The sequence below is a fragment of the Zea mays genome, chromosome 6 (assembly GCF_902167145.1).
Source record: "Zea mays cultivar B73 chromosome 6, Zm-B73-REFERENCE-NAM-5.0, whole genome shotgun sequence".
Lineage (NCBI taxonomy): Eukaryota > Viridiplantae > Streptophyta > Magnoliopsida > Poales > Poaceae > Zea > Zea mays.
In genome coordinates, this window is record NC_050101.1 from 26485216 (window position 1) to 26501905 (window position 16690).

The 16690-nt window shown below is 42.9% G+C and overlaps 1 protein-coding gene and 1 long non-coding RNA gene across 2 annotated transcripts in view; one reads left to right on the forward strand and one right to left on the reverse strand.

Moving 5' to 3' along the window:
- The first annotated feature begins 308 nt into the window (after positions 1 to 308).
- Positions 309 to 4753, forward strand: LOC109940345 (acyl transferase 5). Its single transcript, XM_020539843.1, has 2 exons — positions 309 to 887; positions 4594 to 4753. The coding sequence occupies exons 1-2, from the start codon at positions 423 to 425 to the stop codon at positions 4615 to 4617; spliced, it is 489 nt and encodes a 162-aa protein (XP_020395432.1). The 5' UTR covers positions 309 to 422; the 3' UTR covers positions 4618 to 4753.
- Positions 4754 to 7013: 2260 nt separating this feature from the next.
- Positions 7014 to 16690, reverse strand: part of LOC103629117 (uncharacterized) — a 31597-nt gene continuing 21920 nt past the window's right edge. The window contains exon 3 of the long non-coding RNA XR_002263116.1: positions 7014 to 7385. This is a non-coding gene — a long non-coding RNA (uncharacterized lncRNA). The remainder of the gene's footprint in view (positions 7386 to 16690) is intronic.

Consider the following 16690-nt stretch of genomic DNA (forward strand, 5'->3'; position numbering starts at 1 on the left):
TTCCAAACTAGCTTTTGCATAGGGCTTATGACTTTCAATTAGGGTACGAGGTCGTTGCAGGCTCAGTCCGACAACTTGATATTAACTTATTGGAGACTCGGATAAGTGAAAGTGATGCTGTAGAAGGTAATTCAAGTGCCCGTAAAAATACTTAAGGTTCTGTTTGTTTGGACTTTTTAAGCTTATGACTAGCTAAAGCTGTTGCATTGTCGTGCACCACACCTTGTCGTGCACCACACCGACACCTTCACTTACAGTGATTCTGGAAAGTACTTCAATCATCCATATCGTCTATAAATAGACATCTTGTTGTGCACCACACCTACACCGACACACTACATCCAGCACTGTCACAGTGTCACCTTATTTAGCTAGCCTGTCGTAGCAGCTAGCCACCAGCCCACCACCCACCACCCAGCAGCATGGCGAGCATCACTGTGACAAAGAAATCCCAGTCCTTCGTTGTGCCATCGTCCACGGCAACGACGACTCCGACTACCGATACGCTCGAGCTGTCGGCCATCGACCGCGTTCCGGGCCTGCTCCACATGGTGCGGTCCCTGCACGTGTTCCGCGGCAAGGACGCCACCGCCCGCAGCGATGCTGCTGCTGCTGCCAGCAGCAGGCCGGCCGATGTGATCCGCGCGGCGCTGTCCCGCGCACTGGTGGACTACCGCCCGTTCGCCGGCCGTTTCGTTGGCTCACTGTGCACCGGGGAGGCGAGTGTCGAGTGCACCGACGACGGTGCGTGGTTCGTGGACGCTGTCACGGACTGCAGCCTCGACGACGTGAACGGCCTCGACTACCCGCTCATGATCTCCAAGGAAGAGCTGCTGCCGGCTGCAGAGGAAGGTGTTGACCCAACCAGTATTCCGATGATGATGCAGGTATATACACGCTTTCCTAGTAACATCGTACGTACGTATATATATATATATATATATGAAACTAGGAGACCTGCAGCATGTATATGACACAGTTGTTTCTATCAATCCACATGGATGTAAAGGCTCTGTCTTGGAGGACTTCAATTTAAAAATTACAGCTTCAATTTTTTAGCTTTATCATAAAACGATTTTAATAGATTGGTAAGGTAGGATTCAAAGTGTTTGGTTTGCATATAAACTCCAGCTTCTATAATACAATTAATTTATGCGAGTTTCCTTAATTATATTTTACAATTAGCGGGTAGAGAAAGAGACATGAATTGGTAGGTCATGTAACAAATGGTATGATAAGTAATTTTTGTGGAACTTTATGAGGAGGTATGAAACCAATATTTTTGAAGCACTTTTTGATGAACTTAAAAAATTTTATGAAACTGACATCTAGTTTTAGTTTTTTTGAAACTAGAGATCGTGGAGCTTGACCCGTTTGATAGAAGAAGCTAAAGTAGATATAAAATTCTTGAAGTGGAGCTCCCCAAACAGGAACTAACTACTCCATCTGTTTTCTATCTTAAAGTCACGAAGATTTTTCTTAAGTCAATGTTTTAAAACTTTAACTGTTCATAAAAAATGTTAGTAACAAAATATTTATAAATATCAACTAAATAAAAATGTAACTATTAAATTTATCAATAAAATATCTACTATAATTTATATTTTTTTAATTTTAAAAATAATTATTTTTACAGATATTGTTGGTCAGAGTTTCAAAACTTTAACTTAAGATAAAATTTCGTGACTTAAAGAAAGCGGACGGATTAAGTTTCTACTAGTTCAGGGAATCGAGATCCTTTTCCATGCATGTAATTATGCCATTCATTGTTTTCATCATTAATTTTACCAAATGCACTATACTGTAGTTTTATAAAGTTAATATTGAAGAAATTAATAGTAGCATAATATGCATTTCATATTTCCCTCTATTATTTTCGATTAAACTAACAGAATTTGTAAAGAGACTTGATTTTTAATTGGGACCGATTATCTTAAGTAGTTCCTAATAAATGCATGGTGTCTTAAATCGAATAAGGAAATCATGGACATAACAACTGTTCACACTAAGATATTTTCTAGAAACGCACGCGAAAGAGTCTCTAGTTAAATTGGTTAGGTGGTCTAAATAGCACATCTTAGGTCATAAGTTCGAATTCCTTGGGTCCGTTTCTAGCCGTTTCCATATGCGCTACGGTGAGACAGGGTTCGAGAGTTTTCTCTACCCACATGAAAAGATATTCTTCTTAATATGCACCATGTATTCCAACATATACATGGCACACGAACATAATATTTTGCTATATATTCACGACTCAACCTTTCTCATTGTGCATCGAGCAAAACTTGTTTTAGCATCTTTCGAGTAAACAAAAAGTTATCAAATCCATAATATTTGTTATTAATTTCCCATTAGACAGTTTAATAAATATCCTAAGCCTCTAAGGTCGTTTGCAGTAGCCTACCCAAAGTTTACCCAAAAACACTGTTTTACAATGTTCTGCACTGTAGACTGCACTGTTCGTGGAGTGGAGTTTGAATATGAGTATGGAGATGGGTAAACTGCTAGAGATAGCCTAAAAATCTAGACACTATTGACCTAAATTAGGTGGCAGTTTAACTAAATCAGGTATAACACGGTGTCTGCCGGACTTTACTGTTTACAGAGTGGAGTTTAAATATAATGCATACCTCCAAACCAAAGTCAAGTTTACTGCAGAGAAGGGGGTTGTAGGTGTTTGACCCTAGGGTACTAACCAACTATTAAATTTATGTTGCGTGCCTATTTCCCGGATGGTTGATGCAAGAAGACATATAAGATTTATCCTGGTTCGGACAAGAGAAGGCCCTACATCCAGCGGTAGAGAAAGACTTGTATTATCTTGCACTTAAGTGCTCGTAATAGGGGATACAAACAAGTTGAGAGAGAGAGAGAGTGAGTCCCAAGTCTCTGAGTATGATTGAGGCGAGTGCCATTATCAGGAGTGAGGTGAGTCGTGAGCTGTGAAGTCCCCACATAGTAGGCCTCGGACTCCTCCTTTTATAGTCACAAGGAGGAGGCCCAGGAGTACAAGGGTTGTTATGCTGTTTTTGTGCTCAGAGGAGATGTGTCCGAGCCATGTAGCGACATGGCCCTCGTCTTTGTGTCGTCCTTTGGTCAGGAGAATGATGGCCGATCCCTATATCATGTTCCTGTGATGTAACACCCTATCCAATCCCTGGACCAGCGGTACTTACTCCTAGTAGCTCTTTAGGATCATATATCGTCCCCACAAACCAACACGAGTCTTTTGTGCGCACTTTGTCCTCACTCATGCGCACCCAAGAAAACTTCCCGGTCAGTCACCCATCCCAAATTGCTCCAAGCCAAGCATGCTTAACTTGGAGGTTCTTTCGAGATAGGCTTCCAAAAAGAAGATGCACCTTGTTGGTATGGATACTCTATTAATTCTATTAAGCCTTGGGCCAGGAAATCACCATCCCAGGGGCCAGGATATCACAATCCACACCCCTTAGAAGACCGACGTCCTTGTCGGTCAACCCCAATCCAGGAACCTTCCCTCTTAGCCACATCTGTGTGTCTAGTGTCATCATATGCCTTGCCATGTGACCACTCCAGGCCCACATGCGCCATGCGCCATATACCCGAACCCCCTAGACCACACACGCCCGTGAAACCTCGAGGGTCGGCTCTGATACCACTTGTAACACCCCGTCCAATCCCTGGACCGGCGGGACTTACTCCTGGCAGCTCTCTAGGATCATATATCGTCCCCACAGACCAACACGAGTCTTTTGTGAGCACTTTGTCCTCACTCATGTGCACCCGAGAAAACTTCCCGGTCGGTCACCCATCCCAAATTGCTCCAAGCTAAGCACGCTTAACTTGGAGGTTGTTTCGAGATAGGCTTCCGAAAAGAAGATGCACCTTGTTGGTATGGATACTCTATTAATTCTATTAAGCCTTGGGCCAGGAAATCACCATCCTAGGGGCCAGGATATCAAATTTGACTGGGTAGAGAACCGAGGCTGGGTTCGGGAGCATGGGCAGATGTCTGAGCCCTAGCCTGTATAGGGTGCGGATGAGATGTTTTCCACGTGTGTCGAGTCGGAATGGTTGAAAGAATGCTTGACATGGTCTTTTGCGAGGTTCGTGGGAGAGTAGGCAATATTTAATGTGCGTGCTCCCTTGTCGGGGGAGTTGGTCGAGGCTGGGCTCTAGCGAGGCAAAGATTTCTCGCAGGGCCGAGACTAGGATTGGACGTTACATTTAGACATGCTATAGGGGGTTGAAATAGTGGTAGGAGTGGGGGAACAGTGCCCCGTATTCGCGTCCTAACCATCGTCATGGGCGGTAAAGGTAGATTACACTGTATTTGTCAATCGAAGTATCATATCTTTCCACCAAACTTTAGTCGAAAGCATAAAGTGTCTTCAACGCATATCGGACATGTCAAAATCCCATGACAACTCCATCCAGCAAAGATACCATAAGCCATAAAATCGTGAATAGACCACAAAAACGCGGCTCTCAGGTTGAACTTCTGTTTCTTGTAACAATCGTACGCCTCGACTCCTTCCCACAAAATTTTCAATTCTTCAGTCAGGGGTCTCATCATCACATCGATCTTTGTTCCTGGATGATCCGGACCAGGTATTACAAGACACAAGAAAATAAATTCATATTTCATGCAAAGAGCTAGAGGAAGCTTGTATGGAACAACAAAGATGGGCCAACATGAGTAGGACGTTGCAGTTAGATTGAAGCGGACATTCCGCACTTCATCAGCAAAGCTGGAATCAAAAGCATCTAGTGCCTTCCATGCATCTGTATCAGCTGGGTGCGCCATGACATTTGGATTCTCACGTACCCCTTCTTTGTGCCACCTCATGTGTCTGGCTGTATTCTTGGAGATGAACAAATGTTTCAACCGAGGTATAAGAGGCATGTAACGAAGCTGCTTACGTGCAATCTTCGTCGTCACGGTCAAACCATCATCGTTTTCAACCTCAACGAATCTACGCTCACCACATATAGTACACTTCTTCTCACTCGCGGTCTCCTTCTAGAAAAGCATACAGTTATTGTCACAGACATCAATTTTTTCGTAGTCCATACCGAGCCCAGAGAGCAAATTTTTGGACTGATACATGTCCTTTGGCATCTTGTGATTCTCCGGAAGTACATCACTGATCAAGTTCAAAAGCTCCTTGTAGCAGTTGTTTGAGAATGCAAACTTAGACTTAATAGCCATAAGTCGAGTCACAAATACAAGGACGGTCACTTTCGTGTGCTCATGCAACGGCTCTTCGGCAGCTTTAAGGAGCTCGAAGAACTTCTGAACCTCAGGTGTAGCTGGATCCTCATAATCGGTGGGTTGACCGGGGTTCTCCGAATCGACGGTTAGAATCTCATGGCGTACATCATCAAGCATCTCTTCCATCCTATCGTAGTCCCCCTCTTCATGTGACTGAAATTCCGATACAATACGAGGAGGTGGGTCCTCACCGTGGTGCACCCACACCTCATAGCTTGGCATATAACCATTCTTACAAATATCTATCGACATAGTCCTGCTGTCAAGGAAATTAATGTTCCGACACTTGCTACAAGGGCACCTAACATCGGTTCCAGTCTCTGACTGAGCAAAAGCACGGAAGAAAAGCATCAGTCTTGGCAACCCACTCACTTGATAGAGCACCTCTTTTCTTCCAACCTTCATACATCCATCGACGATCCTCCTCCATACTAGGTACAAGACGTTCACTTAATTAGTTATGATTACTAATTAATCACACTAATACAATATCACTACAGAAAAATCATTTCACGGGACCCTAAATCAAATAAAACAATCTTATTTCCGATGGCTTAATAATTACCCTCGGAAATTAAAAGTTTAAATTATATAGCCACTAATAAATAAATTAAAACAAGCTAACTTAATTGCATAATTAAATCAAGCCATCGGACATAACAAAACTAAACATTCCTACTAGCAAACAATATATATGCATATACAAATGTATACTAAAATTATAAAATTGCTCACTTTGACGGACGATGAGCCGGTGAAGCGAGCGCCGGCGGGGTCGGGGCGGGCACCGGTGGCGTCGGGGACGAGGGCAGAGGCTCCGGCGGCCACGGGCGGCGTCGGGGCTTCTCCGGTGGCGTCGGGATGGTCACGGAGGCAGCCATGGGCTCGTGCTCGGGCGCGGACTACGCGTCGGGACAGGACGAGAGGTCGCCTGGCGCGGGCTATGCTTGAGCGGCGGTGGAGAAACCTTGCGGCGACGGCGGCGGCTTGGCATCGGCCGGGAGAGAGACAGAGAGGCGCACGCTAGAATGAAACGATGTGGGCTCGGGTGTCTGTTAAAATTTCTTATTTCCGACAGGCCCGTCTGACAGCCGTCGTCTGTTCATTATTATTTCTGACGGTGGCCCGTGGCCGTCGGACATAACCTTATGTCCGATGGTCTTCTAGAGGCCGTTGGACATAGAGTGGCCATCAGACTTTTGCCCTTTTACTGTAGTGATACAAAAAATAAAGGTGATTTCAAGAAAAAAGACTTGAAACAATCATGTAAAAAGGGAACAATTGTAAAAGTAAGATCGAAATGTATATATCTTGCAGTAAAAAACACATGCAAGTGGCAGATCGTTTGGAAAGGGAAAATGAAATATTAGAAAATTACATATTTTAAAATCCATTTCTCTTTAAAACGTCGTTGTAGTACTAGAAACGTCGTTGTAGTACTTGTGACCATTCAGGTGCACAGAAGCAAGAGAAAGGGAGTCAACAGTGCCATTATTTTGGGAGCATGGTGCCTTTGGTTGCATAGAAACAGAGTTATTTTCGATGGAGATTTACCAACCATTGGCAAGGTGCATAGAAGCTTCATCGACGAGCTATCCTTATGGGTGCTGGCTGGTGCCAAACACCTCGGAAGCCTTGGGCTTGCTGCTGCTCTAGGCGCAGCAGACCCGACCTAATATTTTTCCTTGGTCGCCTTTTTGTATCCTAGTCCTATGGATAGTTTTATTTATGCTTGTTGCTGGCCACCATAGTGTGGTTTTTTGTACTGGTCCTCTTGGACCTTAATTTCCTCTTCTTATTAATACAATGATGCGCAGCTCTCCTGCGTTTTTCGAAAAAAAAAGTACTAGAAATGTCCTTCAACTACAACACAAATGGATTTGAAAATGTTAGTGGCAATTAGCTACTACGAAACAAGTACACGTACAACACGAATCAGACTTACTGAACCATAATAGTAAGACATGAATATTTGGCTGGGAATGCATAAGGTTCTCCAAACGTTCTTTTGGTCAGCTTTGGACTTCAGAAACTACCCATTCCAAGAATATGGAGCATATGCTCAACTATTAAATCTCTTATGTCCCTGGCAACATGTACGTCATCATCCATATAGATAGGGTCAAACCTGAAACTTGATAATAAATAATGTATTAATAATATTGAAATCAAATCGACAAACTGGACAATGCCTAACACAGACATTCCACTTTTCTAACCAGCGCCAAGGCATCAATTAGCAAGCAAACATTTTTTTTCTTTTTGGACGTGAAGGGCAGCAAGGTAACATTATGGAGTGCTTAGGCTACATTCATGAGATATTTTGTCATGAACACTTAACTTGGTTAGAGCATTTGATATTGTCAGTGTCACCTTAAACAACCAAAAAGAAAGAAAAACATTAGCTGAAGAGAGCTTGGTTGGTTTTAAGAACACCTAAATTTTTCCTCCAAAGCACAACGACATATGGAAGCATGAAAAAAAAATCTAAGTGGATTAAGGACAAACTTGAGACATCTTTTTTTCCTCAAAAAAGTGTAGGAGAACTGCACTTCTTTTAATTAAGGAGAAAATGGATTCAGTTCTTATAATATATAGGCGAGCTCGTGAGAACCTGGCAACTTGGGTGTCACAACACCAAGTCTACGATACGACTTCGGCAAAAGGAGGTGCAAAATTTTAGTTCATTTAACTTGCTAGTATAAAGTAAACACTCACAGGAACAATTTGAGGAGCTAACAAAAACACATTAGCCTTCATCTGGTACCCTTAAAGGGTAGCATCAGTGCTGAATTTAGAAGTTACCAATGGCTACACAACGAAGCATATGAAACTTTTTTCAATCATTCATTCAATTCAACCGATATGCCCACAAACTTCCTTTTGATCTATATGAACTTATAATCTTCCAGGTTGCTAAACCTATGTTACTGTTCTAGTTCATGTGTGCTAAAACAGTTTAATTGCAGCTACAATAAGTGACCATTTGATAATACTATAAGAAACAAAAATAAGATTTACTCTATGCAGGTTCTAAATGTACATTTGTGCTGCGCCTAATAGACCGGCCTAAAGCATACAATTTTTGGCACGGCATATATCTCGCACGGCCCAATATGTGGGCCGTGCCTAGCCCTCAAGTCAAGCTCATGGGTCGGCCTGGCACGGCTCATTTAACTAAGACCCATGAAAGCCCACAAAATATAGACTTAGTATTTAACTAAGGCTCGTCAAAGCCTACATGACCTGTACAATTTCAAGAATCTAGAGCTTCAATAGGCCTTCAGAGAACCAATAACTAGATTAGAATAGTAAATAGTGATGATGATCATTGTATATGTATTCTGTATGGTTGTATAGTACTCAGTTAAACACTGAACAGAGAACTGAATATTATTTCTAAGCTAGTTGTAATATTTTTTCTTTCTGACCAAAAGTTTTTAATATGCATCCACAAAACATTTAGTTTTATTTTGGTCATATATATTCTATACTTTTTGTTTTTTATTACTGTTGTATGTATATGGACCGGTCTGGCACATTAAGGCATTTTGGGCTATTTAGGCCGGCCTGGCACACATAACTAATTGTGGGCCGTGCCGTGGCCGATGACAGGGCACACGTGCTAGCAAGGCACGCCCCATAATTAAATATGTATACTTTTGTGTACCGTGCCTTTGTGGGCCGTGCTTTTGTGAGTCTGTGCCGTGCCGGGCCAGGCCGGCCCACATGTACAGAAATAATGCAGGTTGGGGTGAGAATTTTAAAGAAAAGGATAATTATAACTGCTATAATTGAAGTAGTGGCCCAGGCTCTTGGAGGACAGCAATGGATCAGTGACATCTTGACACCTCTTTCCTGGATGGGGATCCAACAATTTTTGCTGATTTGGGATGCTGTTAGCAATATTGTGTTAACTCAGGAGGCGGATATTCACACCTGGCTGCATACTTCCTCTGGTCAGTTTTCTTCTAGGTCTTGTTACAGGGCTTTTTTTATGGGAGCTATTACGTTTGAACCTTGGAAGAGGCTTTGGAAATCTTGGGATCCCCCTAAGTGCAAATTTTTCTTATGGCTGGCCATTCGGAATAAATGTTGGACTTCAGATAGATTGGAGAAGAGAGGTCTGGACCACCCAGTGTCTTGCCTACTCTGCGATCAAGAGCAGGAAACCATACAACATATTTTGTGTGCATATGTCTTTGCAAGACAGTTCTGGCATTCCATTCTGTTTGGATTGGATGTAGGTAATCTCTCTCCATCAGGAGATGAGATCTCCTTTGCTGATTGGTGACGAAAAACAAGTAAGAAGATACATAAAAGCAAGAGAAAGGGCATGAAGAGCATCATCATTTTGGGGGCCTGGTGTTTATGGATCCACCGCAACAAAGCTGTCTTTGATGGGGAGACCCCTTCGCTAAGCTTTATCAGATGCGTCTTTCTTGATGAGATTGGGTGTTGGATTACGGCTGGAGCCAAGCATCTTCAGAGCTTTGGCTTAGAGCTTGTGCGTAACCTTCACAGGGTCTAGGGAGTGGTGTGTGTTTTTGTTTTGAGTAAGCCTGCTTAGGGCTTTGTACCTTGGTCCATTTTGGACCTTTTTTCTTCTCTAATTAAAATGATGCGCAGTTCTACTGTGCTTTCGAAAAAAAATAATTGAAGTAGTGACGTTTATAGAGGAAGTGGTTACGTAAATGTAAAAGAAACAGGTATGCATAGTTGGTAAGTTCAATAAGACATGAATGCTGTTGCACATGTTTGTTTCTTTTTTTTTGGAAGGCATACCTATTATGGATAGAATTTGCAGGGTGTCAAAATGAATTGTTGATGTTTCAGAATAGTTAGTGACCATGTTTTAAAGAGTAAGAAACAAAAAAAGAGAGATTTGTTGTATGTAGTTTGAGAAGTGAGAACATTAGCAACTAATGACCCATAAAAAAACTAAAGCTGAGTGTTTTACTGAGCAATTCCTCACATCTTTGCTGTCGTTGTTAAATGGATTTTAAGTTAACCTGAAAGTTACAATGGAGAAGTACGATTGATTATGGAAGAACATGGTGGCTATAAATGTTAAAATGGAAGTGGTGATAGCCCATAAAGGAAGTGATTTAGTCTGTGTGAAATGAATCAGCTGTTGACGACTGTAAACAGTCAGTGATCATGCGGTAATCAAGAAGAAATGAAATTGGATTTGTTGTATGTATGTAGGAGTGATAATGGACCGTGATCCAAATGATTCTTTACAAAATGGTAAGGCTCTAAATAAATGTTAGTTCAAAAATGAATAGAAATATGACCGATCCTAATCTGATCCGATCCTTAAATCTTATAGTTTAAATTTTATAGAGTAAAATTTAGAGTCCATTGTCACGCATATATGCATGTTGAGGAGGAATGAGACTAGTAGCAGCATGATGCCTTTTATTCTGTATTCATGACTCACGTCATATTATGTCAAAAAGGAAAAAGCTAAAATTCAAGTTGACCAAACAATTTTCTTTCTTTTTAAATATGGATATCTATAAGCTAAGAAGATTAGTTTCCCTCCCTCCCTCCCTTTGTATTCTCTAAATAAAAATTGATTGTGGTCGATCATGAAGCATGCTTCTATGTTTCTTCACAAATGAATAATTCTAAAGCTGATTTCTATAACTACTGGATGCAATGGAATCAACTTTGTCTCACTTGCATCGATTTTCCTGACCGAGTTAACATGAACCTAAGCTAATAATTAGGAAAGTTATATTGTGTTACCTAACAGAAAACTAAGCTGATATTTAAGAAAGTTGTAACATGGTTATCTCAGAGACACTGGCTACAAAAAATGCAGTCAAATGATTAGATGGTGAGTTATGATGTCTAGGTGACAAAATATAGATGTTCACCTTATTTTGGGCATCACTTTCATAAATGATAGTAACATAGAAATTTTCAGAAAAAAATGTATTAGAGAAAGGTTACCTACTCATCGCCAAGATCTCCAATATTCAAACGCAAGAAAACTTACCTGTATTGGTAAATCTGAGATGAAGCCAGCAAACTAAGAAGAGTTTTTCTCGGGAATAGACAAATGTATGGTCATGGGCTAAACCAGTGCAAATGCTAATTGACTTTACCAATATATGATATAATATTTTTACAATACCCTGATGGAAGAGTCACACTTCGTAACCGGGGATCTTGCTGCGAACAGCCTGAAATAAAATAGGAGCATGGTTTCTCTCGTCATAGCTGCTGCAAGTGAATACAGCTGGTAGAAGCTAATTTTTTTGTGGGTGTGCAAAGGAGTTTGCAATGCTCCCAAACGATTAATGAACGTGTAATATTAGTAAGAAACAAATCAAATTTGTTGTATCTATATCAATGAGGGACTGGAATAACAGAAAAGTAACGATGTGTATATGCATAATATGTATAAAGGGACAATACAAATAAACAGAGATCTATAATGGTTAGTACTGCTAACCTAGAGAGGATCTTATAATGACTGTCTGCTACAAACAAATCTGAAATTCTAGAAAGATGTAGCCATCTGCAATCGGTACTAATTGCCCCCATGTATCAATATTTTTTTATATCAACGAATTATATCAGCACTTATGAACTTAGTTATATTGTATGTCAAATATTTTAGTTAAAGTATAAAACACATCTAACATAATAATTTATATAAGTTGTGTATAATGGTTATTATTTTAAATAATTTGTTATTATCATTAGTATGCGAGTGGTTGAGGAAAAACTCTCATCAAAGTTGAAACATGACACATTTTTATGTCTCACAAAGGCATATATGTTTACTCTAACCAGATTTTCATATATTAACATTAATAGAAAAAATAGATAATCGGTCCTAAAGTACTCGGTAAAGAGTTTGTCGAGTTTTTTTCAGGCTGACGGCAAAGCATTGTGTCTGGTAGTGCTTTGGGCAGCCGGCCATCAGCTTGCTGAAGCAAAGGTTTCTCTTTATACGGGTCCAAACCCAGTGTAAACTCCAATGACGGCAAGAATTTGCTTCTTCTTGTCGGAGTCCACAGATGCAATCCTATTCCCCCATAGGTACCCCTCACTATTGGCTTTGGTCAGGTCCATCTCCACCTCAACAAATTTCCTTCCAATCACCCTGCCACCACGTCATTTGGAGTCAGCAAAGCAGAAATTAACACAACTCAAATTCTCTTACAAAGAACTGAAAACTCACTTGCACGCAAGGTTCCTAAGCTTGTCCTTCACTGAGAACACCTTTAGGACCTGTGTTGCCATCAGGCCGAATCAAGAGAAGATTTAAAAATGCGAGTAGGAGTGAGGAGGGGATGAGAGATTCGCGCGTTGTTGGGGATCTTCTCAAGAAGGGGCCGGCCCTGGACAGGTGCCGGCGGTGCGGCCGCAACGGGCCTCCGAGAACCAGGGGCCCCCTATACGTGTATGTGTATATATATAGAAAATGTTTATGTAGATTACAACACAAAGATTGATAAAAGGCCAAAGCCCATCAACTTACAGTATGCATGCTTGTTTAAGCTCGATTACTTGGCTTCTCGTGGACGCTTGAGCTGCAATCCTCTTTGCCTTCTCATGGAAGCCTCCACTCACGTTGTCCAGGCTACAACAATTGTCTAGCACCAGCAGTAGCAGCTAGCAGCGACAGACGGGAGGGATCACCTTGTCTGCTGCTCTGTCATCTGCCCAGACCAGGCTTGTCGCGCGTCGTGCCTAGCGGTAGCGATAGGGTAGCATGCCCTGCCTCGGCCCTCCGTAACTTTGTCAGGTCTGCTACTCTACTTCCGTTAATCAATTTTCGCCTCAAACCAATCTTTACTAGTTAAATGTTCTTTTATTTCTGAGTATATGTTATTTTGTGTCATGATCACCACATTCCACAACCATCTAGTAGTGAAAAAGGAAAAAAAACATAAAGATGAGTTCAATGCATCGTAGTATTCATAATTTTTTGGTATTTGTGATCAATGGGGCCTTAATTTTTGTCTCGCACCGGGCAACCAAATTCTCAGGGCTGGCCCTGCCTCCAAGAACTAGGAGGCCCTCTCCGTATATACGTGTATATACATAGGAAATATTTATGTAGATTACAACACAAAGATCGATAAAGGCCAAAGCCCATCAACGTGCAGTATGCAGGCCTGTTTAAGCTCGATTACTTGGCTTCTCGTGGTTGCTTGAGCTGCAATCCTCTTGCCTTCTCGTGGAAGCCTCCGCTCACGTTGTCCAGGCTACAGCAATCGCCCGGCATAAGCAGCAGCTAGCAGCGATAGACAGGAAGAATCGCCAGTCTGCTGCACTGTCGTCCGCCCAGACCAGGCTTGCCGCGTGTTGTGCCTAGCGGCAGCGACAGGGAACGCTGAGCGTGCCCTGTCTCGGCCCTCCGTAACTTCGTCCAGGTCTGCTACTCTACTTCCGCTGATCAGTTTTGGCCTCAAACCAATCTTTACTAGTTAAATGTTCTTTTATTTTTGAGTGTAGGTTATTGTGTTCTGGTCACCACATTCCACATGTCGTCCACTAGAAAGCATGCATCTAGTAGTGAAAAAGGCAAAAAAGAAATATATAGGAGTTCAATGCATCACAGTATTCATAATGTTTGGCACCAAAAAGAGCCAGCGGACGGTCCGGCCCTGGAGCCGGACGGTCCGCGGTCCGGACAGTTCGCGCCTGTGTGCCGGACGGTCCTCGCCTGCGCAGAATAGATTAGGGTTCCGAGTTTTGTGCTATGTTTGTTAGCCATATTCGCGGAATTAGCTCGGAATCCGGTCGTGTAAAGGGTCCAGCCCCCCTCCTCTATAAAAAGAGAGGTCTACGACCGATTTATAATCATCAATCGAATCAATACAACTTCTATTTCGCATTTTATCCTAGCAGTAGTTCTAGTCTAGTTTAGGTTTAGCCTCTCGATCCCCAAATTCTTCGCCTCTCTTCGACTCTACGCCGATTAGAGGAGTCTAGGTCGGCCGGCCCGAGCCTAGACAACCCCTAGGATCTCTCCTCCCCGACGGGGTCCCTCCCGGGAGCGAGATCCAGGCGCCGCCGGCGAATTCCGCCGCCCCTGCGCACGCGCGGACCGTCCGGCCGTCAGGCAGGAAACCCTAGCCCCTGCGCCAGGTCGCGGACCGTCTGGCCCCAGGCCGCGAACCGTCCGCGCCTGACCAGAGAGCACCGCCGCCGGTTCTTCTTGAGTATTTGGCGCTCCAAAAAAGCGTCAACATACTTTTTGGCGACTCCGCTGGGGACAACATATTTAGACCTATCAAATCGGCCCTCAATGGCCGGTTCAAGGGATAGCTCTGATATTTCCCCAAGCAACATCATAGAGCCGACGTGGGATACATTGCCGGCTGACGAACAGCTCCAGTTTGAGGAGCACAAGGAGCAGATGATCCAGGAGGCGAAAGCGAGGTTCTTGGCCAACTTCAAAGTGGACAGGAACAACAAAGTCGTCCGACATCGGGCGACAGATCCGGCTTCACTGCGACCCACGCCAGACATCCCCAATGTAAGTAATACAAACGAGCTGCAATCTCTTAAGAATTATGTAGATGAACAGCGTGAACAAATGCAAAATATCATAGGGGATATGCAAAAACGACTATAGGAGATTAGCGCGTGCATTTGACAAATCTAGCATAGCAAATTTTCCATCACACGAGGTAGAATTAGGGGGTAACACGCGTAATACATCGGCTATAGGTTGTCACGACCAGTCACAACCCCTTTATGGGATGCCGATGGACACGTACCCTGAGCAACCGCAAATCGGCAGCAAAACAACCGATCTGCACATGCCCAGACCGTCCGCACGTGAGCGCGGACCGTCCGGGCCATCCACGGCCGGGCCCATTTTTAATGAGTAACCTAGACATGCACCCGAGCCACCACATATGACACAGAACCCAAACTACCCAGTCGGACGGTCCACATACAACGACGGACGGTCCGCATATAACCACGGACGGTCCGGGTACGTATCCTGACAGTCCGCGCATGAGTCTTTTGAGGAGGATTATTACCTGAATCCTCGCCCGTCCCAGCAACACTTCCCATCACACTATGCAATGAACCAGCCCATTAATTCAGGATCTAGAGCCCAGGAAAGCTTTCCGGCCCCACCTAGAAGGCCGGAAAGAAACGATCAAATCTATGAGCCATATAGGGCAAATGGAAATGCACCACGTAGCTCAAACCAATGGGGGGAAAGACAACATACTAACATACAACCAACCCCACCTATGTTTGACCAGAGAGCCGGTGGTCTTGAACCGGCTGCCATTGATATAGTGAGGGAAGAAATAGCTGGGGCGTTCCGAGATAAGCTTGGAGTAAGCATGGTCCCTGGGGGGCAATCATATCGGAAACCTTATGACAGCCGATTTGATCACCACCCGTACCCACAGGGAACTAGAATACCCGAATTCGCGAAATTTTCGGGTGATCAAGGAAAAAACACGCGCGAACATATAGGCCAGTTTTTAGCACAATTGGGAGAATTGGCCGACACAGTGGCACTTCGTGTGCGTTTGTTTTCATTATCTCTAACAGGAACCGCGTTTGAATGGTATGCCACTTTACCTCCTAATTCCATTTCATCATGGGGGGATCTAGAACAAAAATTTCATGATCATTTTTTCTCCGGTGACTATGAGTTGGATTTGGTAGATTTAGTGTCATTGCGACAGACAAAAGATGAATCGGTTAATGATTACATCCGGAGATTCCGAGATACAAGAAACCGATGCTTTCAAATTCATTTAGCAGAAAAACAGCTAGTAGGATTAGCCTTTAATGGTCTACGATATTATTTAAAAGAAAGATTAGAAGGCATTCAATTTTTTACACTAGCACAGTTACACCATAGAGCTTTGGCTTGCGAAAGCCGGAGCAAAGAGACTGCTAAAACAATGCGTCACAACGTACATATAGTATAATGCGACCAAAGTAGCTCAGATGACGAATTAGCAGAAGTGTATGCTGCTGAAATGGTTTGGCCAAAACAGTCCAAATCTTCGGCTTGTTCCTCCCTACAACCGGTTCAAAAGAAACGGCAAGAGGAGGTTAAGTTTACGTTTAATGTTGGTAAGTGTGATAAAATATTTGATGAATTACTAAAAAATGGCAATATTAAAATAAATCACATTGTTCCATCCGCCGACGAGCTAAAACGTCGTGCGTACTGCAAGTGGCATAATGTAACGCCCTGAATTTGGGGGTAGAATTTTTTCTTCTTTTCTCTCACCAAATTCGGGCGTTACTCTCTTTTCTCTTTCCCCGTTTGCTCCTTCTTCCCAATTTCAAACCAGTATAGCGGCAGGTGTCCGTGTCATGTATAAACCAAAACCTAAGTGTCATGGGTGTTGCATCATGCCGAAGCACATTTCTTTGTCTGATGTTGAGTGTGCGTCTCGTTTTGTTCCGGATTTCGGT

Bases quoted from the DNA above. Each gene is read 5' to 3' on its own strand.
- LOC109940345 (XM_020539843.1), top strand. From the start codon at position 423: ATGGCGAGCATCACTGTGACAAAGAAATCCCAGTCCTTCGTTGTGCCA. The intron at 888-4,593 runs GTATATACACGC...GATCCGGACCAG, and splicing joins GTATTCCGATGATGATGCAG to GTATTACAAGACACAAGAAA.